The sequence below is a fragment of the Hyalella azteca genome, unplaced genomic scaffold (assembly GCF_000764305.2).
Source record: "Hyalella azteca isolate HAZT.00-mixed unplaced genomic scaffold, Hazt_2.0.2 contig883, whole genome shotgun sequence".
Classification (NCBI taxonomy): domain Eukaryota; kingdom Metazoa; phylum Arthropoda; class Malacostraca; order Amphipoda; family Hyalellidae; genus Hyalella; species Hyalella azteca.
In genome coordinates this window covers 32,158-55,696 of record NW_025931218.1, presented here as the reverse complement: position 1 = coordinate 55,696, position 23,539 = coordinate 32,158, and the positions used below count along the sequence as shown (strand labels likewise).

The following is a 23,539-nucleotide window of genomic DNA, read 5'->3' as shown; positions in this document are numbered from 1 at the left end:
ACACCGACTCTGCAACATCCGCTCGCGGCTTAGAGTCAGCTCAGTCAGGTCAGAGCACATTTCCAATTCCAGCGATTGAAACTTGGAAGACCCTGTTGCTGATTTGTGACTGGGTCCTTTGCGGCTGTGACAGAGCCCTGTGGAAGGCTTTCTCTACATTTAACAGTACCTCGAGACTACTGAAATAGTGATTAATTAGTGGAGCTGTTAGCTGTGCAGTGTTCCTATCTTGTGAAGAGAATATCTAGTGCGAAATGGCTTCTGATAAAATCAATAAGATATATAACAATTGGAAAGTAAAAAGCGTGTTGATCAATCAGGCAACCTTTATTATTAATGAAATAATCGATAGGCCTACCAAGTATCCTTTGTGTTTAAGTGGGCCTGCCAATAGGCATTTTCCATTTCAATCATTTCATCTCATAATGACTCTGAAAGAAACTGACCCGCTCGACCTCAGAACATACCAAATTGAATTACGCCGCATAATGGTATTAATCGAAAAAATGGATGAATCATTGAATGAAGCAGAAGATAGGCGTATCGATGATGAAATGGCGAGGTCAATGAAGATAAGACTTTTAATAACCAAAACTTGTTTGGCCATAGATGATAAGCTCAGAGCCTCAGCTGCCTCAGAGTCTGATGCCATAGGAGCCTTGGGCACAAGCTGGTAGCTTAGAACTCCTAGCAGAGGCCAGCAGCAACTTGAAATGGTGAGTAAAGTCAGTAGTCAGTCAACAATTTATTGTATTCTCCACTCCAATCTCCATTCTTGGGGACTGGTGAGTGGTGACTGGTGAGTAGTAAGTACCTACCTGACACCCGTAATGATTATGCAATTGTGAGTCCAACTGTGAGTCTGTGACCGTGATTCCGTGAGGTGTGATTGGTGAAACTGTGATACAGTGAAATTAGTTCTTTAATTATCAAAGCTAAATTGATCAAAATTTATATTGAAAATTTGTGAGTGTGTTGTAGGTACCTTACCTATCACGCTATCAGGCTAGCTATCTAACACAGAAGTTTAATTTCATGTTCAAAGTGCATTATGGTTCTATCCTCAGTCCTCCTTGACACTTGATCATTTTATGTCTAGCCTAATTGCTGAAGGAGTAACAACTTGAAGTGGTGAGTCAATTTATTGTATTCTCAATTCTTGCAATTTCTTGGTGCATAGCCTACTGCATTGTGAGTATTGTGAGCCCCACTGAGTCTAGAGTTGTGACTGGTGTCTGGTGATACTATGAATCTGTGATAGCCTACGCCTACCCACAGTGAAATTAGTTCTTTAATTCATCAAAGTTGAATAGTAGATTGAAATTTATACCCAGGGCTTGTTGTATCAAACACGTAGGCTAGGTAGAACTACATACTGTATTAGTTTAGATTTCATGTGCCAAGCATAGCAGCAAACCACTGAAACCAGAGATATTTTTAGAATCAGTTCATTTTTAATTCCCTCATTTACTCAATATTTAAATGGAGTTGGTTCATACTGCTTTAGAAGTTAGAATCACTGGGACAGTGAGTGGGACTTAATTCTTGGTTCATTCAATGGTTGAGCACCACATTGGAATACTGCTTATTCTTTCAAAATTGAAGAATAAAGTATTGGGTTGAAAACGCGAAAAATTCAAGAATGGGCAACAGGCCATGGGCTTTATTCTTCAGTGCCGACACTTCTATGCTATTCTATTCTATTCTAATTTAAAATTTCATTATCATATGACGCTTTATATGTACCGTAAAAAATCTGAAGTTTAGTGGTTGATCCTTATTCCTCACCGAAGTTGTCTTTTTTTAAATAATAATTTTGAATCGAAGAGACTGGAGAAAATGTCAAATAATTTTACATAAAGTCCTGTATCTTAATCTAATTTTGTATCTAGTTGCATGCGGGAATCTAGTTAAATTAATCCAATTGTGTACATAAATGCAATCAACATAATGACGCTCGAACTCAACTCGTAAATGTATGAATTTTCAGAACACGTTTTCCACTTGTGACTTCATCAATTTGGAACTGAACCTGACCTAATTAAAACGAGGCTTTTATTCACAATATGCTCCCACGATCATTGTCAAGATTTCTTTTGTCCGCTCATTTCTAACATAACTAGAGCCCAAAACGCTTAGCATCCTTGGCACGCCTAACTTTCTATTGTGTTAGCGTACAAAAATAAGCAATGACCTAACACTATCATTTCTTTTTCAATGAAAAAGCCGAGACACTAGCCAACATCAAGCTTACTCGCTGTGTCGCTTAGCAACTACAGTTTTGAAGCAGTCAATTGCGCTCACTACCGCCCGGCCGTCATACCGAGCATAGCTGCGTCGCTGTCTCTCGCCCACTGTAGCGCGCACTGCTGTCTTGCTCTCGCGTGACTCCACCGTGCACACTCTTAAGCCCCTTTCACACAGGGCAGTAGTAAGTAGATACTGCGCGCGTCAAAAATGCCGCGGCAGTATTTACAGCGCAATCTTTCACACGAGGCGCTATTTACTGCTGGGATCTATCAGTCTTGCAGTGCTTCATGCACCATCAGTCCATCTCTATGTTTATGTAGCAATATTTCTTTATGAAATTATATCTCTATGTGAGAATGATGTAAATACATCTCTATGGAAATACCTATATATTTTATGGAAAATATATCTTGAGGTTCGGCAGTAAATACTGTCGGACGCTGGCAGTATTTACTGACCTGTGTGAAAGGGGCCGTACTCGACAACTCCCAACGTCGCACTGACGCGGGCGCAGTCGCAGTGTACCGAAAACTCTATAGTCGTGTATAGGCTCTCAGCCTGCAAAACTGTAGTAGACGCAACCAATATACGCTACTGCCAGCCTCGTGTAGCAACCTTGCTTGGTTGCTGTTTGAATGCTGGCGGCGAGTGAAGTCATAACTGTCATTCCATCACCGCGAGTTAGGTGCTTAGGTCTTGCATGTACAGCCGCGTTTTTGCTTAGTTTGTACTACCGTAGGCATACGCACTTTGTTTGCGCGAATATTATTGAGAGCAAATTGTGTGGTTGCTTGTAGGTGTCCACAATGGCATAATCCAAAGTGAAGTTTGCAATGGCCCTCTATTTTTTTTTCAAGAAGCTATGTGTTCAAATTACATAGGCTACGTAATTAATGAGTTTTTGACTAAATGGTGACATAAAATCGTACTTTCTGGAAAGTAAATCATTTGAATGGTTTCCAAAAATGTGTTTACTTGACGTTTCTGTGCTGCCATAAGCGACGCATAACCATCTTGTATCTTGTCGACAGATACGCGACGTCTACAGCGTGATGGCGCCACGCAGGAAGGAGAGGAGTTCAACCGGTCACAGTGTTGTGGCTTTGAATTGTTCAACTTTGGTTCCATGGATTCAATTATGAGCGGCATAATCTCTCTTTCATATTCTTATCCCAGAAGAGGCATTAAATTAGAATTCTTCAATGTTTTATTTACTTTAAACTTTTAGTTCAGCTATTATTAGATGTCACTGGGAATTTCAGAGGACTCTCCTTTAAATAGAGAGATGTGTTTAGTTTACTTACGCTGTACTTGAGACTCTTCTCTTCTTTAGATAAGTAATACTCGAAAGGATTTATTTGAACCATCTTTATAGATATACCGATCATATTTTTCATCATCAAAAATTACATTATTTGTCATTCATAATTTTATATACATAGGTTAGTTGCAGTTATGCAAGTTCGTCGGAATGTGGTAGTGCCTTCAGAATGAAAATTGTAGAGTCACTGTGAAGCATTTCGTGCTATAAACCTTGCCTTGGTTTCATTTCTATCAGAATAGATGAATTCGAATTTTATTGATAACCTGTTTAAACGTTTATTGCTAAACTTTTATTTTACATTGGTGAGACTTGGAATTTATTTGGACTTGTGTTAGTTGCTTCTGTAGGTATAGTGGTTGATTCAATGTATAATTTTTTCCCAGTAACTTTCGTTGAACTTCTCTGCAGTTATCATGTTTCAAGCAAAAATTCTACATTTTCTAAAGGATGCTCCGTTGGCAATTGAATTTATTCGTAGTTTTGGTGCGGGTTTCTCGGTTTAGTGTGATTTATCAGTATCACCGATTTATTCTGCAGCATCGAATTGTCGATTATGCGTTAATATTTTGCTTCACTTGACTTGTTTTTTTTTGCTGTATTTTTCTTACAATAAAGCTTGAAAATTTTCGCTCTCTAACAATCAAGTTGTTTCGGTTTCAAGGATGCTTCAATAACATGATTGCTAATCCGTTGGCGGTAATTCGCGTTGTTATTGCTCACATTTACCAGTACCTACTGATTATATACCTAGTTATTTTTTCACAAAATAACATTTTTTCGCTTGAGAGCTGTAGTCTACTTACAAACTCTTGCATATCGGCCTATGGCTACGAATAGTATTGACTGTTGATGTATCTGACGACAAAGTTGACATGAAGAACATGCAATGGCCTGAAGAAACCCTGTTGATTGGCTCTATGCTAATTAGAGTTCTCATAGAGCAAATAATAGCTATTACGTTTCAAGACAGTCGTGTTAAGTTGCAACCGGATGGACCTGATTACATCTGCAAATATTGGTGTGCAGAGACGCTGTAAGTTGTTGGTTGTTTTCTGAACTTCATAACGGGCGACTACTAAGCATACTCGAATTATAGTTGACGTATGTATAGGGTCTCCTTAACGATCTTACGAATAGTTAGGCTTTTTGATAATTTGTACAGCAGAAGAAGAGCTACCGTGATAGGTCTTCAGTGCCAACATTTGCGGGACCAATCGTCGAAGAATGAGAGGTGTGACTTTTCGTTTGTCGTGAGTAATTTTATTTTGTGTTTAAATTTGGTAATAGTTTTTACAGCACATTTCCTTAAGTTCAAACGCGGTCGGAAAGAATTGACTGGTCTCGTTTCCGAAGCTGTTATTGATTTTAATTTATTTTTTTTTACTGCACGGAAATGTTCACTTATGAAGTTCCCAAATGGTTTCGCGAAAAGATAAATAAATACAACCGAGTCTTGGTAAACGTTTCGAATTCTCCAAGATGACTGTATCTTTAGTCTTAAAAGACACTCAGCCTGTCCCACATATAGGGATATTTTGTAAGGCTAAACGCGTGGCGCCTGCTGATGTGCAGCATTCTTTTAGTGGCGTCGCTTGGTGGCCGGCAGCAATAACAAAAGTTTCTAAGCATGAACGTGGCAACAGTCTTCTACTTACTCCCTTTGTTGCGAGGTTGCGTTTGACTACTCCCAAGCTCATGGCGTTCGCCCTGGGCATAGGCTAAAAAAATAATAAATATCCCAGGCTGGGAAAGAAATAGTCTTTGGAACTTCGCCACTCTAAAATGAATTAGACAAACGAAGAATAGGATACCTACAGTTTCACGAGATATTTTCGAGCAAAAAACTACCAAATTCACAAGCATGAAGAGATTTTGAGACGACTAGTGTGAGGGAAGTTGTGAGACTGAGGGTCTACTGAGAGAAGTTTGAGGGTAACTGAGGGATCTCACTGAAGATTGAGGGATACTAGTCGTTTAATATTGCGCTGAAGATTTTGTATTTGACTGAGGCTTCCCTAAATACTGGTAGGGTAATGGGAGGATGCAGGTCCGAGTTTTTCGTGTTTATTTAGTTGAATGTCAACATGTACAGTAGGTATGTTAAAAGGCCCAGTGTATAGATATCACAACACATATAAGGAACTACTAAGGAGAGACACGGCGGAGGACCTCGCAAGTTGGCGTCAGGGCAAGAATGAAGGTGCTCGAAATAGAGCTCCGGGCAAATTCGGAAGTCTTTCACGATGTTGCCAGATTCGCGTGAAGAAGATTTTTAGCTTACACTTTTCTATGACTTACGGAATAATATCTGTCTCTTATACACATCTAGATGTGTATAAGAGACAGGTCTGAGAGATATATGGATATTGTCATATTATCTACTCAGATATACTTCATTGCGTTGGTTCTGATGAGCATCAACCTTCANGAATAGTGTGCAATGGCTTCTGATAAGATCAGTAAGAGGCTTCACAATGTAGAAAAAAAAACACAGTGGATCAATCAGGCAAACAAAATTATCCATAGTAGCAAATCATGGCTGTGGGTTTCGTGTGACTCTGAAAGAAACTGACCCACTCGCCCTCAGAACATGCAAAATTGAATTGCGCCGCATAATGGCATTAATTGAAAAAAATGATGAAGAATTATTGAATGAAGTTGAACTTCGTCATGTCGATAGTGAAATCGAGCAATCAACGGATATTAGCCTTAAAATAACCAAAACTTGTTTGGCCATAGATGATGAGCTGAGAGCTCAGCGCGGGAGCCTTGAGCTAGGGTTCATAGGAGTACCTAACAACTTGAAGTGGTGAGTCAATTTCTTTGATTTTCTTGTATTCTCAAATCTCAATTCTTGGTGAATGGTGAGTAGGCCTAGCTAGGTAGCTATTGTGAGCCCGACTGAGTGATTAGGCTAGGCCTAGCCTATATGTTAATATGTACCGTGGAAAATTAGACGTTTTAGGGCTGATCCTTATTCCTCACCGAAGTTAAGTATTTGTTTTAATAATTACAATTCTGGAACTGGAAGCAATGATACTTGAGAAAATTTCAAATTTAATTTTACATATTCTAGTCGTTTTTCTCAATCTAATTTTGTACCTACCTAATTGCATGCGGAATTGCGGCAATTTACATCATACCTACTACGTAACTCGAACGCTTAAATGTACGAATTTGCAGAGCGCGTTTTCCATTCATGACTTCATCAAATTGAAAAAACCTGACCTAATTAAAATGAGGCTTTTTTATTCACAATAGGTACGTTCCCGCTGGCATTATCAGGATTTTTGTGTCCGCTTCTTTTTTTACATACCTACTAAAACCCAAAAAGCTTAGTGAGCATCCGTGGCACGACTACCTAACTTTCTATTGTCATAGAACTCTAATTGTGTTAGGCTAGATGATAAAATATAGTTCAAAAATTACTTTTTAAAGACAACACTTCTAAAGAATCCAGTGTCTCCAATGTTAAAGATGTACAATGAATTTCTGATTTTATTTTCGAATATTAAAAAAATCAATTTTTCATTTTTTTTTTAATTTATAAAAATATTTTTTAATTGTTTATTCTGTCAATTGATTCATGCATTGCCTCCTACTTCACACAAGTGTGCAAAATTTCAGATCAATTGGAAAGGTAAAAGTGTGTCAAATACCAGTTATAAGATTTGTATCTGACATTATTTTTTTAATTTTTTTAATATTGAAAAAAAAAATTATTTTTAAAATCATTTATCTTGTCATTTGATTCTTGCATTGTCTCCAACTTTACGCAAGTGTGCCAAATTTCAGATCGATAGGATAAGTAGAAGTGTGTTAAATTTTGATTATAAGATTTGTAGCAGACAGACAAAAAAACAAGAAGTGAAGTTAAAGAGAAGTGTTGTGAAAATGAGCAATGACCTAACGCTACCATTTTTTAGTAAATGAAAAAACTCGTAGAAATTAGCTTGTAGTAGCATCACAAATTTAGTTATAAATATTGAATTTTGATATATTCCTGGAACGGCTTGGGCCGCTTAATTGGACTAGACAACATCAAACTTGCTATGTTGCTCATGCTCGCTGTGTCGCTTAAGTTATGCGTGGTTGCTTTTTATAAGCTGGCGGTGACTGGCGAGTGGTGCCATTCTAGCACCGCGAGTTGGGTACAAAAGTCGCATGCAATAATCTTGCATGCACAGCGGCGTTTTTGCTTAGTTTTTACTACGTATGTTAGCGCGAATAATATTGTGAGCAAGTTGTGTGGAGTCCATAATGGCATAATGACCATAATCCGAAGTGAAGTTTACAATGGCCCTCAATTTTCCAAGAAGCTATGTGTTCAAATTACATAGGCTACGTAATTAATGCGTTCTTGACTAGATGGTGCCATAAAATCGTATTTTCTGGAGAGTAGATAATTTGAATGGTTTCCAAAAATGTGTTTACTTGACGTTTCTGTGCTGCCATAAGCGACGCATAACGATCCTGTATCATGTCGACAGATACGCGACGTCTACAGCGTGATGGCGCCGTGCAGGAAGGAGAGGAGTTCAACCAGCCACAGTTGTGTGGCTTTGAATTGATCCACTTTGGTTCCATTGATTTAATTATGAACGGCATAATCTCTTTCATATTCTTATCCGAGAAGAGGCATTAAATTAGAATTCTTCTTTGTTTTATTTACTTAAAACTTTTAGTTCAGCTATTATTAGATGTCACTGGGAATTTCAGAGGACTCTCCTTTAAATAGAGAGATGTGTTTAGTTTACTTACGCTGTACTTGAGACTCTTCTCTTCTTTAGATAAGTAATACTCGAAAGGATTTATTTGAACCATCTTTATAGATATACCGATTATATTTTTCGTCATCAGACATTACATTATTTGTCATTCATAATTTTTTATACATAGGCTAGTTGCATTTGTGCAAGTTCGTCGGAACGTGGTAGTGCCTTCAGAACGAAAATTGTAGTCACTGTGAAGCATTTCGTGCTATAAACCTTGCCTTGGTTTCATTGCTATCAGAATAGATGAATTCGAATTTTATTGATAACCTGTTTAACTCGTTTATTGCTAAACTTTTATTTTACATTGGTGAGACTTGGAATTTTTTTGAACTTGTGTTAGTTGCTTCTGTAGTGGTTGATTCTATGTATAATTTTTGCCAGTAACTTTCGATGAACTGCGCTGAAGTTATCATTTTTCAAGCAGATAATTCTAAATTTTTTAAATGATCCTCCGTTGACAATTGGATTTATTCCTAATTTTGGTGCCGGTTTCTCGGTTAATTGTGATTGATCACCGATTTATTCTGCAGCATCGAATTCTCGATTAAGCGTTAATATTTTGCTTCACTTAACTTACCATGTTCTTCTTTTCTGTATTTTTCTTACAATAAAGCTTGAAAATGTTCGTTCTTTAAAAATCAAGTTGTTACGGCGTTTCAAGGATGCTTCAATAAAATAATTGATAAGGAATTTGAAAGCAAAGAAAATGCCAAACAAATTCACCATATCGACATTGAAAACGATTCGGAGTCCAGCTCCGTCATCAGTTCGTCAATCTAAAAATGAATGTCGAACTGATGATGGAGCTGGACTCCGAAACGTTTTCAATGTCGATTTATAAAATGATTGATAATCCGTTGGCGGTAATTCGATTCGTTCTTGCTCACATATACCAGTACCTACCGATATTATTTTTTTTCGCAAAATAACACTTTTTTTTTCTCGCTTAGAAGCGGTAGTCTACTTACTGAAAATCTCATCTGGGCCATCGGCTACGAATACTAGTACGGATTATATTCTTACTTTTCACAAAATAATACTTTTTTCGCTTAAAAGCTGTAGTCTACTGACCAACTCTCGCATATCGGACTATATGGCTACGAATGCTAGTGACTGTCAATGTATCTGACAACTAAGTTGATATGCAGAACATGCTCATGGCTTGAAGAAAACATTTTGATTGGCTCTATGCTAGTTTGAGTTCTCGTATAGAGCAAATGATAGCTATTACGTTTCAAGACAGTCGTGTTATGTTGCAACCGGTTGGACCTGTTTATAACAGCAAATATTGGTGTGAAAATGCGCTCCGAGTAGTTGGTTGTTTTCTGAACTTACTATGTGCGACTGCTAAGCATACTCGAATTATAGTTGACGTAAGCATATTGTTACATTAGCGATCTTGCGACTAGTTAGGCTTTTTGATAATTTGTTTAGCAGACGAAGAGCAACTGCGATAGGTCTTCAGTGCTTACATTTGCGGGACCAATCTTGGAAGATTGAGAGCTGTGACGTTTCGCTTGTCTTGAGCAGTCTAATTTTGTGTTAAAATTTGGCAATAGTTTTTACGGCACATTTCCTTAAGTTCAAACGCGGTCGAAATGAATTTACTGGTCTCGTTTCCGAAGCTATTATTGATTTTAAATTTTTTTTACTTCACGGAAATGCTCACTTATGAAGCTTCCCAAATGGTTTCGCGAAAAGATAAATAAATACGGCCGAGTCTTGGTAAACGTTTCGAATTCTATAAGATGACTGTATCTTTAGTCTTAAAAAAAAAAGAACTCAGCTTTTACCGCATCCAGGGATATTTTATACGACTCAACGCGTGGAGCCTGCAGAGGTATTCTTTTAGTGACGTCGCCTTGTGGCCGGCAACAATAACAAAAGTTTATTAGCATGAACGTGGCAACAGTCTTCTACTTACTCCCTACGTTGTGGGGTTGCGCTTGACTACTCCCAAGCTCATGGCGTTCGCCCTGGGCATAGGCTGAAAAAAAGATCCCAGACTGGGAAAGAAATAGTCGTTGGAACTTCGCCAATCTAAAATGCATTAGACTAACAAAGAAAAGGATACTAATAGTTTTTCGAGATATTTTCGAGCAAAAAACGATCAACTTTACAATCGTTTAAATTTTGAGAAGACTTGTGTCTCGAAATCTAATACTTGTGGTTAATTGGCTCGACTAAGACCCCGTGTGCGTTGTTCGTTCTGAGATTTCATTCTACCGCAGCTACAACCCCATTGACTCAGTCCATGCAAGAGGAAATTGACAATAACTGCTAACTGATTTTTTAATAAACCGTCATATTATATATCAACAAACTTAATCCGGATAAAATATGAGAAAAGTGGATTCCTACAGTAAAACCGCAAAATTTGGTACTATGATTAATGCAATTTAGATCCTTGATCAACAAACGGTACAAAAACACCACTTAACATTATGTCTAATAAACAATTTCATGACTTCGAGGTAACAGATTAAAGTAAATTTACATGCCCTATGTAACAAGTGGAAGGATGCACCTTGAAGTGTTGCTGCGTAAACGCTAGGACGAGTAGTTAACCCCTACAATGATCGCACAAGAAATTCGAATTAAACGAAAAGACAACTAATCTGGTCAGTTTTTGCGCGCGACCATTGTTGGGTTGAGCCGTGAGTCCACTGACTGTAACTCTAGTTACTAGACCTATAGGCATGAACAGCATTAACGACGCGTAATGTATCAGTAGACAAAAGAGCTTGCCTTGTGTCATGAGGTCAACATTTTCAGCACGTGAGATGAACTGCATAGTTACGTCCATACGAAGGACGGCACCAATAATGAAATATTACTGCTGGGGAAATTGAGCAATCAACTTCGAACCTGCTACGTAAAATAACGTAAATACGGCTTTTTAAGTTCATAAATTAACGGCATAATAACGGTTAAATTCAGCGTAGAATTAAAGCTCCGGTGATCATAAGAGTACACGAATATATATACCAGATAAATATTAATATGAGAAGCCAACTAAGAGCATGAATAAACTAACTCATCAGAGACGCTTAACACCGCGTGAACGACAAATATATTCTTGCAAAAATATACAACACAAGTCACAGCACGGCTCGTACAAGTTAATTTCAATCGATCAAACCTGCGAAATCAATTCTCAAGAACAAACGTTGTATTAATTCATATGATGTGTCAAGACACTTTAAAAACTAGTAATAAAGTTGATATTCAAACCTTAAGATTGATTATATTTAAAAACCGAAAAATAATATGAACACACCGCAATACAAGAGAAGCGAACACACAGTAATAACGAACATGCTTCTTATACCAGAACGGCTACAGCAAACCTCCTCAGACAACGCTAAGAGAATATTGCACTTCTGTTACCAAGTTCTCAGATCATGACCAGAGGTTGAACGTTTAAATTCAAGTCCGTTGTCATCACAAGTTTATTCTGGGGTCTAAAGATTTCAAATCGCTTTATTACGTTTAAATTAGATGAAAAGATATACCTACATAAAACGCAATTGGAGACTCAAAAAATGGTCCAAATCAACATACATAAGTGCGTAGACTAAACAACTAAATTAGAGTTATATTTTCACATCACTAATATTTTGTTACCTAAGGCTGCGATGGTCTTTGGCAGTGAAGGAGCTTTTGGAAAAAATGAGGTTAAAGCGATCTAAAATTACAGCTTAATTGCAGCATAAGAAATGCAGCAACGTATTTCAAAATTCATCTCGATAATATTAAAAAAAATGTGAAGTCAAAACTTGATATAAGTTACAGAAATAAACAATTCATAAATATATAAGAGAAAATATTTAAAAGTTAATCTCAGCGCGGAACATAAGAGGTTTGTCCAAAGAGAAGTCCAAATTTAAGGCAACCACAGTAAGAAGCACGACTAAGGGATGCAAAGCAAAGATAAAACAATTGAAATTTAAATGGACATTATTTGTTATACCTGCAAACATGAGAAAAATGTATTTAAAAACGAATTGATGATAGATCGCGTCTTAGCGACACGGCCTTTTGGAGCGGTACATCCGATCCTTCTACCCTTTAAGCTGCATACTCTCAACTACACAAAATTTGCCGCACTGCAATGCAAATGATAAATTGGATGGATAGAATCGGAAAAAAGCTTCATAGTAAGATAAAGCCAGCAATTCAATTGTATTTCAGGTTTCCATTTCCGTCAAAATTATTTCTATCTTACTTTACGAAACGATTAAGATCCATTTGTAATTTCATTATCATTATAAGCGGGAGCTTCAAGAGGCGAATTTCACATCATCGACCGTACAGCAACAGAATTCTTTATTTATCCTGAAAGCCATTCAATTGCGGAAGAATATTAGGCGGGCTCCTGCAGATGTCAATGATTTTTACACATGCATTAACTTCATTGACAAAGTAGTTAAATCTGAATTATTTCAAAAGAGAAATAGTCGTTGAAATTTTCCAGTATTTCAATTCAGTGTGTATATAAGTAAGGTTCACTCGTGGTGATTCTCAGAAGTTTATGTAAGTAAAATGGTGGTTCGCCAGTACAAGTTCTAGATAGTGTAAATTTCATGGTCATATTTGCTTTAGTTTCTGTGAGACGGTGAATTCTCGCAAATCTCAGAGTCCATATTTTTTATATACAAACTAAAGGCAACCTCGACTAGATGGCCGGTGTGTCGAGGAGATATATCATTAATCAAATTGAGCAACGAGTCTAATATGAGTGTAGGCACAGTTTCAATAAAATTTAACAATATGCGTTCCTTTCCAGTGTATGCGTTCCTTTCCATGTAACGCATACACTGGACTCTAAGCAGAAAATTGAGTAACAATTACCATTACCCTACGATTCCTTTTTATATAGGTTATGTCACAGTACACGGGCTGAATACGCCCCTGGATAACCGACCCAAATAATAACGAGTGCACTATTAAGTTTTCAAGACTGATTTGCTCTCGCTTGAGGTCTGCAAATAGAATCAATTCCTTCAAAGAGCTCCAGGTCATCGAAGAGAGCCAAGTCCTTTATCATGACATTCTCTTGTGGGAACGGATTCATCTTGACGCTTGGTAATTTCACGGGGCCAGGTGCCGGGTCATCTGTCGCATCTTGCCCGTTTTGCCAGTAAGTGTTCTGACGTCGCGTGATTTTGAGTTGTTCTTTAACAAAATGCCTTCGTTTAAAAGTAACCTTACAATTCGTGCAGGTGCATTTGATATAGGGACACACGTATTTATGACCTCTTATGGGCGTGACAACACCATGATTGTGGCACAAGCGACATGTCTGGTAGCGCTTCTTTTCGGTTGCAGATTGATCTGCTTCTTGTGGGCTGGAACAGAAAGAGTTCGAGGCTTCAGGAAGACACATGCTTGGTTTGATCGTACGTTCCTCACGCCGAATGCTGGACTGTAGAGGCACGTCTGGGGCTTGAGGCGGTTGCAAGTCCATGGCACGAGAGTTTTGCGCTACAGGCACAAATGCAGATTTGTGGCTGATGTGAATTTCTTGCAGTCGCTTCGGGGGCTCAGCTGATTTTGTTACAAGATTAGGTCTGTGGGTATTGCTGGAATTAATATAGATTTTGGGATCAGGAGCAATAGGGAAAGGGACTCTAGAAGTTTGATCGAGACGTGCACCATCATTACGGTTCATGTAAGGATTTGATTTAGGGAGCGGAGCTACAAGAGGTACTTCTAAACGTGTGCCATTGTTGTAGTGAGGGAGTACAGGTTCACGGGGTGCTTCGAAACGTGTACTATCGTTATAGTGCGTCTGTGGGAGCGGAGACTCTTGAGGTACATCAGGACGTCTATCTTCATTGTAGTGCACGCGCGGTTTAAAGTACGTCTGATTATGTAGCCGGTTCAGAGGATGCTCACTGTAATTTATTGGCACAATAAAGTTTGCTCGGGTATCAGGTGAGTGGTTGACATTGGTCATATGTTCATGGGAATGTACTTGCGAAGAATAGTACATAGATCTGGGATACTGATCGGTAGTAAAACAATCACTAGCAATAACTGGACGAGGATACGAGCCAGGGAGATCGCGAGCTTGATAAGAGACTGCACGACGGCCATCGTAAGGTGGCTGACGCATGAAAGAGTGATGATCTAGAGCAGCAGACCTAAGTGATCGTGTGGGTCCGTTGCTGATTCTTTCTCCATTGATGCTTGAAGAAGAGATTTCCTGGTCTGTATCATAGAAGGCGTATCTAGTTTTTGTAAATGAAGTCCCGCGTAAATCATGATGATTTGGCAAAACTGACATATGTTTAGGGTTTGGCATCGGCGAATTGTTAACCGGGTGCTTAGTATGAGCAACAGTTCTTGGGCGCCTGATTCGAGGATAGTAACGTCGGTTAACGTATTCCTCGATAATTTCTATGTCGTCTGAATCCGGAGAAGAACTATTCTCACGAGCTGTAGAGATTTTCAAAGTAGGAGCAGCATCATCTCCTAATTTTCTTTTGGAATTGGAAGATAAATGACGAAATGACGGAGTTCGTACATTAGAATTCTGCTCATGCAAGAGGTTTTCATGTTTACCACGCGAATCTGTAGAAGCAGGTATACTCTCGTTACTGGTTTCATTAGGAAGAACTATTGAGTTTAGTGATCTTGCACCCCTCCTGGACAACTGAAGAAGACTGGATGAAGGCTCTTCCCCTACTGATGTATTCTCCTGAGTGACAAACTCTTGCTGCTTGTGGATGCTGTTTGTGTTGTTTTTGCCTTGTTTACCCAAAGCATCACAAATAAGAGATTCGTCACTAGAAACAAGCAGCAGCGGTGGGCGACCTTTATTGAAGAATTCCAGCTTTTTCTTTGGTCGAGGCGCCATCTCCGCACTGCATACCTGCAATAATTTGCAGTTAGTACTTTTGCATACAGTTTACAAAAGATGAGAAATGCAATGAATATATATTGTCTTAAATGCCTATAATAATTATTTTTGAGTGGTTTCTGATCTTGAATTGAACTGGCAATAATTATATAACTCAACCACTAGTGTAAACCCTAAATTTCCAGTTTGGTTACATGGCATTGTGAGGTTGTATAAAAGAAAATTTAATGAAAAAAAGTCACAATATTCACTGAAATTAGAAACAAAAAATTTTCATGTTCTAAATGCATGCTTACAAGGTCCAGACTTCTGTATTACTCTTTCCAAAATTTTATGGGAAGTGGCAGCTCTGGAGTGTGAACTCAGGAAGTGTACAACACTTTCTGGTGAGTGGAGACTGTGGAGTTCTATGGAAGTTCCCTGGACATCCATGCAGCCACAAGGCAGAGAGTAGTAGCAGGTACAGCAAAACTAGTCTGAGGGAAAACAGGAGCAAAAGTTTGCAACATAAGATCATAAAAATTGCAAGGAAACAGAGTTTATCTTGTGCAATAATATATACAAAAGACTATAAGCAAATCAAACATATATAGACCAAGGAGGTTCAATTCAGGGCCCTAAAGAAACTGAGTCATAGCCCAAGCTATGCCTGTGCATAGTGGCAAAGAAAGAGCTATTTTCATTGCCATTCCTGATTTACTTCAAGTCCAAGACTTGATTCATTATCTGATGTATGATAATGCTGATATCAAGAATTCATCACTAGTCTACTTATATGTAGGACACAAAAAGAAGAGCAACAATAAATTTTCTTGCTTGCCACTACCGTATATGCCCAGTACATTTATGGGCTAATGATGGTTAAAAACATATAAATTAAAACAGATATTAATACAGTTACAAAATATACCTACTTATTTCACAATATGTGATCATTCTGCAGGATAACATGTACCTATATGCAATATAACTACTCTTCTTGCATAATAAATGTTATTTATTAAAAACGAATTCATCTTCAAACAATAATGAACTTTAATTGGATATTTCTGAATTACATTTCATTGCTAATAAATAATCATTCAAAAACTTTTACAAATATAATTGAAACAATATAATTCAATACAGGCAAATCATTACAGTGACAGTGGAAATTAAAATCCAATTTTAGACTTGAGTTGTGCAGCAATCTATGGAAATAATGACATGAAAATTTTCATAGCCAGCATTCTCTCAGGAATTAGAGCAACAGTATCTATGCAACATGCACAAATAAATGTAATTAGAAATTTTGAATAAAGTTGTTGTCCAGAATAAACTCAAATGGAGATAACATTCAAGTCATTTATAAATAATTGAATTGCCACTTGTATGAAATATTGCAATGCAAGTCTTTGAACGAAGTAATTGAAAATTAGGATAAGTTCATGTTTTGACTTCTTGATTTGCAATGGTTCAAGTCTCACAAAAAAATTTATTTTTCATAATATTGTACTGGGAAGTACTTTTTAGGAAAGTTTCTTTTTAAATAAACAGCACCTTTCAACTAAGACAACAATAACAGCTGAGAATTGAAAAAGTCTGACATAAAAGATTATGACAGAACGTCATCAACCATTACAAGATTTTAGCAAGGATTGGAATAATCTTACTTGTTACTAAAATCTTAACCCTCCAAAGTAACAAATTTTCAATAACTTTGGAATCTAGCGGCTTCATCAAGCGCTTGTCAATAATTAGATGGGAAGAGATTAATAATTTGTCTAGCAGTAATCTGGCGTTCTGACAATGGCAGTAGAGCTCTAGTTGTGGCTCAAAGGGCAGATGTTTTCCATACTAGATTTTAGCTTATCTATTTTTTTAGACCTTTTTACCTGAATAGCTAAACCACTAGAATTTTCAAATATAAAATAGAAATAGAGGAACATTTAAAGTAATATGTGCGGTGTGTGTTGGCAAAATCGTCTACAGACATAGATTTTAATGCTAATATGTTGTCAAAAAGATCTTTATTTTCAATAACAATTAAGTTGCCATTGAGCAGTCAGCAGCTACTGCACTAGTAGTACAATAATTGTGAGCAAAACCAGCAAACGGGGCAATAAGGGACAGTTTTGAGAGTTTTTTCTTAATAACTTCTTACCATGAAACATTTCATAAACGAGTTTTGGCTTGTTGATTTTTACTTGTTTTTCCTTTATTGAGATGATATTACTGTATCCATGGACCTGCCATTGAGCATTGACAACAACCTTGTCTGCTGCAAGCTTCATATCAGCAGCTGCATAGCATTTCTGTATCTGTAACCTTTCAGGCAGCTTGTAATTTAGCACCATTTCAATTTTGCACCATGATCATGCTGAGTATGTAGCATGATCATGCTGAGAATGTAGCATGATCATGCTGAGAATGTAGCATGATCATGTTGAGAATGTAGCATGATCATGCTGAGCATGTAGCATGATCATGCTGAGCATGTAGCATGATCATGCTGAGCATGTTGTTAGGGGCCACATGCTGGTATATAAACTATTTAGTAATTGTTACCAGTGTCTTATATTAATCATCTCTTTCTATTGTCCCAGTGTGTGATTACTTGAGCGACAGCCAGATAAATTCAGATTAGTGTAAAATCACATTCATTGACAGTCTGACTAGTTATGCTGAGAATGTAGCATGATCATGCTGAGAATGTAGCATGATCATGCTGAGAATGTAGCATTCTATGATCATGCTGAGAATGTAGCATGATCATGCTGAGTATGTAGCATGATCATGCTGAGAATGTAGCAAGATCATGCTGAGTATCTAGCATGATCATGCTGAGAATGTAGCATGATCATGCTGAGAAATGTAGCATGATCATACTGAGTATGTAGCATGATCATGCTGGGTATGTAGCATGATCATGCTGAGTATGTAGCATGATCATGTTGAGTGTGCAGCATGATCATGTTGAGTATGCAGCATGATCATGCTGAGAATGCAGCATGATCATGCTGAGTGGTATATAGCATGATCATGCTGAGAATGCAGCATGATCATGCTGAGTATATAGCATTATATACTCAGAGCTAAGCATCATAGAAGAAATTTCTCAGTCACTGCAAATTTTGGTTATAACTCACGAATGAAGGTGATATGGAAAAAACTCAAGACCTAAAGCAAATCGAAAAAAAAAATGCTAGGATACAAAACATCACCATTCGAAGGTTAGGTAAGAATATTCTAAGTTTCGTTCAAATCTGTTCTGTAGCTTAAAAGAAATTTCCTGGTCGCTGCAAATTTCCCCTTGTTTTGCTGTTTACCTCACGAATGAAAATGAAATGAAAAAAAATAATATTCACAAGCTGAGCATCTCGGTTAGGTCCTAATGAATATGTGTACCTTGTTTCGTTGAGCTGCATTCATTACTTTGGGTGATGTTCCTTGTTCATTGAATTGGGAGACATTCCTTGGAGACCGGCCGTAAAATTGTCCGAGACGTGAGCAGAGATGCGGTCGGTAGCGTTACGTGAGAATGTAGCAGACAAAAAAAAATAAATAAATCTGAAAATGCCTGCAAACAGCAGGACAGTATTGGTATTAAATAGCTTCATTGCCATTTAGTTCAAAGTGGTAAAGTTTGGGACTTAAATCGTAAAAACTTGTCCCAGAAGATTGATGCAGTCATTTAAAAATGATAGTTATTATCAGTTAATATAGTCGAAACTTCCATGATGTTAACAATAAAATATTGTCAGCCCTTCTAAGACAAGTCCTAGTAGCATAATTAGTAACTATTTATACTGACAAGCTCATTGAATAAAAGTTAAATTAATAAATTATCCATAATTAATTAAACAAAAATAACCATACAATGCTGGAAAATAATATAAGATATTACATAAAATTAAAATCATACCAATAGTATGCATTGTTATGTTATGAGTTATGACAAAAGACGGTCGATAGAAAATATAGACTTTCAAAACAAGTTCAATCATCTATTAGTCTAATGTCAACAAAGATGAGCGAGCTTCGCCATACCATATGCCACGCAAAACCATATAGACTGCGCGTGTTTGAACTCGAAGTGCGTTTCTAATTTTTCCAATTCGATACTGGGCTTTGCTTTGAAATGCAGTGTAAAGCAGGGACATTTAAATTTTGAAGAGAAGTGAGTGACTGAGTCTTAACATGGTTAGTCAGGTTGATAAGATGGGTGTGCACGACGCTCGTTTCCACTAGCGGAAGCATGGAAAATTTTGCAAGTAACTTATTTAAATTATTTAAATAAATTGTTCCATACTTTTTTGTCACATGAAACTCTGTATTTTGGAGTTGTGTTATAAATGTATTATTCAAAAATTCAATTGGCATTAAACAGTTTTATAATTACCTATATATTTTTAATATTGCCAAGTGACTTGGCTGGGAAGCTTGGGCATATGGCAAAAAAATTGCTGAATGGCTGCCGCCATTCAGCCAGCGGGCTGGCATGGTGGGGTAAGTCAGTAATCACTGAGCTATCGTGGTGGAAGGTTGGGTGATGTTGCTGCGCTCCCAATTTGGAAAGGCCCGCTCATAAATTCCATGCGATGATGGTAATTAAGATTGCTTCTAGAGTGGGACAGTGCCCTGCCCGTCCTTTATTACTCCGTTTGATGGTACCGTATATGACTTATATATATAGTTAGCATAACTTCATTTTACTATACAAATTTGAACAAATCATTAAAGCAGTGGTTCCCAAAGTGGGCGATATCACCCCCCTAGGGGCGGTGGAAAGATTTTGGGAAGGAAGAAGAGGGTGGTAGGGAGGTGATAGTCCGAAGTCGAAGTCAGAAGTTCCAACGTTTGTTTGACGATTTGTACACAACACGTGCAACATATGACTCCCAGCAATAGTTTTGTCACCCAGATCTGTTTTTTAACCTCTCCTGGGTTTACGTCTTGGACAAATTAACGGCCGGACTCACGGTCGGTCTCACAGCTAATTTCCAAATTCAATGATCAAGGAATAACTCTCAAACCAATGAACTTAACTTGATGGAACTTAGTACACATATTCAGTAGGACCTAATGATAATGTTTAGCTTGTGAAAATTGTTAGAATTTTGCCATCATTTGTTCTTGCCACAATTATATGGCAATACGGGCCGAAATTCACAGTGATCAAGCAATTTCTTCCAAACTACTGAACAGATTCGAACAAAATTTTGAATTTGCAGTATAACTACCAAACGGTAATGTTTAGCACGTTGCAATTTTTTCGTTTTGCCTTCGTTTGCGAGTTATACGGCTATACGTATACGGCTCTGGGTTAAACCGGCCGGTAGAAAAGCCGGTCGTTCCTCCTATATCTGTATAACTCGCAAACGAAAGCAAAATAAAAAATTGTCACGAGATAAACATCACCGTTAAGAGGTTAGGTAATTATATACAAAGTTTATTTGAAATTGTTCTGTAGTTTGGAAGAAAATTCTTGATCGCCGCAAATTTAAGTGACAAATTACCTGTCGATACGGGCCGAATATAAGGAAAATTATAAGTTAAAAAATCACCGTTTGGTGGTTAGGAATGTATATTCAAAATTTCGTTCAAATATGTTCAATAGTTTGGAAGAAATTCTTTGATCACTGCGAATTTTGGCCTGTTTCGCAATCGACGCGTAACTCACGAATGAAGGTGGAATTAAAAAAAAATTACGAGCTAAACATCACTGTTAGGTCCTGATGAATACATATTCCAAGTTTCATAGAGCTGGGTTCATTAGTTTGAGTGGTATTACTTGATACTTGAATTTGGAGATTGGTCGTGAGACTGGCCACGAGTCCGGCCGTAAATTTGCCCGCGAAGTCCTAGGTTTCTAGTGCTGACTGCTGAAACAGTTGAAACAGCTGAAAACCATATTGGGACACTAAATAGGGTTCTATTTGTGAAACACAAATTTGTGTTCAATCTTTCTCTTTAAAATTGCAGCGTACTAAATTTAAAAAAGGAGTCGTATGTCTGTGGGGGGCGCTAGAAATTCAGTAGGGAGCCAAAGGGGGCGCCAGCCTGAAAAAGTTTGGGAACCACTGCATTAAAGGATTGATAAAATTCTAATTGCTAAATAATATTTCTGGTCTTCATTTTTCTTTGTATCTAGTATAAATGTGTGTATCATGTAAAAGCATTGCCATCCGTGTTTTAGAAATTTCAAACAGTTCCCTGAAGTACAATCCAGCGTAACAAAGGTTGTGAGCTAACTACAAAACCTGTGTATGTCAGCCTTGCATCATCATGCAACCTTTTTAGTTCTGTGGAAGTGATAGGGTAAATGCACCATATCCGCTACATGTAGCGCGCTACTGCCCACCTCTGCCTACATCGTGGGTAATTCTGACACTTTGACCACTCAACTTTTTCCTTTATATTAAGCTTTGTCGTAGTTCCACGCATGCATAGATGGTTGAAATAGTGACGTCATACTACAGTATTGCACGCAATATTTCCGCAAAACACTAGGTCTGGTGGGAAAATGTTAAGATACTCAGAGCGAAAGTCCACATCACCCAGTGAGAACATTGAAACACGTGTCAAAGTTTATAGCTGACTTTGCTCTACCAATTAGTGATTAACTGTTTGTGTAGAAAGAATATTATGGTTTGAGACTTTTAAATAAGTCTGTAAATATATTAGGAATCCTTTAAGTTTACTTGTATTTGCTGATTTTAAGTGGTAATAAATTAATAGATGATTAAGTTAAGAGACAGTTTTAGACACATAAAAACTAATTCAACACAGCTCGGAATTAGACACACACAGCTCGTTTCAAGCTGTGTCATATTTTGATACAGCTCAAACAAGGCATCGGAATTCCAAGACAGGGTGTCGGAATTACGAATTACGGTTTTGAAGCACTGTCGGAATTACCTAGTCTCACAATATGCCAAATTTAGTCACACACAGTGTCAGAATTCAGCAATTTTGTAGATTTGAATTCTAAAGACTCTTAAATAAATATGGCAACAGTTTGTGACGTTTCATCATTGCTGGTGCATAGTGTGGTGTTTTGAGACTGACATAAAGCAATCAGAGCTCAAGTTGCGCAAACAGTGATCTTTTTATAGCCATTCATTTCTTGCTACGTCCTTAAAGTGTCGAATATGGTGTGTTTACCCTATGGTGATTTTTTATAGCCATTCAATTCTTGCTACGTCCTTAAGGTGTCAGAATATGGTGTGTTTACCCTACATTATATTTCAAGAGAATTACCCAATTCTATGGTAGTGTGGTTGACTATAGATAGGTATGTGCACAAAGTACGCACGAATGTGAACAATGCTGGCAAAATGGTGGACAGCCACTTTCTGCATCAGCTAATTAAAGGTATTTAATTTTGAAAGTTCCACCCAAATGTTTGCTTAATTTGATTGACTTGTGTTTGGAAACGAACTAAAAAAACTTGAACTATGACAACACCATTTTTTTTTTCAAGAAATGTCTTTTAAGTACCTGCTTAGCTGGAGTGTGCAGGGGGTAACATTTGTGCTAGAAATAAACATTGATATCATATTTTGAAATTAATGAAAGATAATTTGAAATCAAGATTATAGTTTCTAGAGCATGCTCTCAAAATTTCAGAGCTCTGCAGCTTTCTGACAGTTTTTCTACCATGTCATGTCGTGCAGTTTATGTTCAGTTCAGTCGTGAGCCAGTGAGTGAGGTACACTGGTCCTGGACTACTGCCGAGACTGAGACATGAGACAAGACACAAGAGGGGGCATGAGACGAGGCATGAGACAAGATATGAGACGAGACATGAGACGAGATGTGAGATGAGACGCGAGACGAGATATGAGACAAGACATGAATTGGACATGAGACAAGGAGATGAGACACGAGACGAGACATGAGATTGGACATGAGACAAGGAGATGAGATACAAGACGAGACATGAGACAAGCATGAGACGAGACATGAGACAAGCATGAGATGTGACATGAGACAAGCACGAGATGAGACATGAGACAAGCATGAGATGAGACATGAGATGAGGCATGAGATGAGGCATGAGACGAGATGAGATGAGACGAGGCATGAGATGAGGCATGAGACGAGGCACGAGACAAGACAGGAGATGAGATGAGACGAGACAAGACATAAGATGAGACAAGACACGAGACGAGACGTGATGTGATGATGATCAGTACCGTAAAATGGGGTAACTTTGACCACTTTTTTATTTTGAAACAATGCCATTTCTTTACTAGATAAGTTAAACTTAAATTGAAACATGCAAAATACAGGTCTATACTCTAGCTTTACTTACCATAAATTGCTGGCTCCTGCCTC

General features: G+C 37.7%; 1 protein-coding gene and 2 long non-coding RNA genes across 3 annotated transcripts; 2 read left to right on the top strand and 1 right to left on the bottom strand.

The window, feature by feature from the left end:
* The first annotated feature begins 10 nt into the window (after positions 1-10).
* On the top strand, positions 11-5,210 carry LOC125178061. Its single transcript, XR_007156773.1, has 2 exons — positions 11-716; positions 3,282-5,210. It is a non-coding gene; the product is annotated as an uncharacterized LOC125178061 (long non-coding RNA).
* A 798-nt stretch (positions 5,211-6,008) lies between these two features.
* LOC125178059 lies at positions 6,009-8,971 on the top strand. Its single transcript, XR_007156772.1, has 2 exons — positions 6,009-6,383; positions 8,065-8,971. It is a non-coding gene; the product is annotated as an uncharacterized LOC125178059 (long non-coding RNA).
* Positions 8,972-10,627: 1,656 nt separating this feature from the next.
* On the bottom strand, positions 10,628-18,749 carry LOC108673966. Its single transcript, XM_018161858.2, has 3 exons — positions 18,605-18,749; positions 15,514-15,693; positions 10,628-15,229 (listed from the first exon to the last, which is right to left on the bottom strand). The coding sequence occupies exon 3, from the start codon at positions 15,212-15,214 to the stop codon at positions 13,307-13,309; it is 1,908 nt and encodes a 635-aa protein (XP_018017347.1). The 5' UTR covers positions 15,215-15,229; positions 15,514-15,693; positions 18,605-18,749; the 3' UTR covers positions 10,628-13,306.
* Between the last annotated feature and the right edge of the window lie 4,790 nt (positions 18,750-23,539).

Excerpts from the sequence above, each read along its gene's own strand:
- LOC108673966 (XM_018161858.2), bottom strand. The coding sequence starts at position 15,214 with ATGGCGCCTCGACCAAAGAAAAAGCTGGAATTCTTCAATAAAGGTCGC.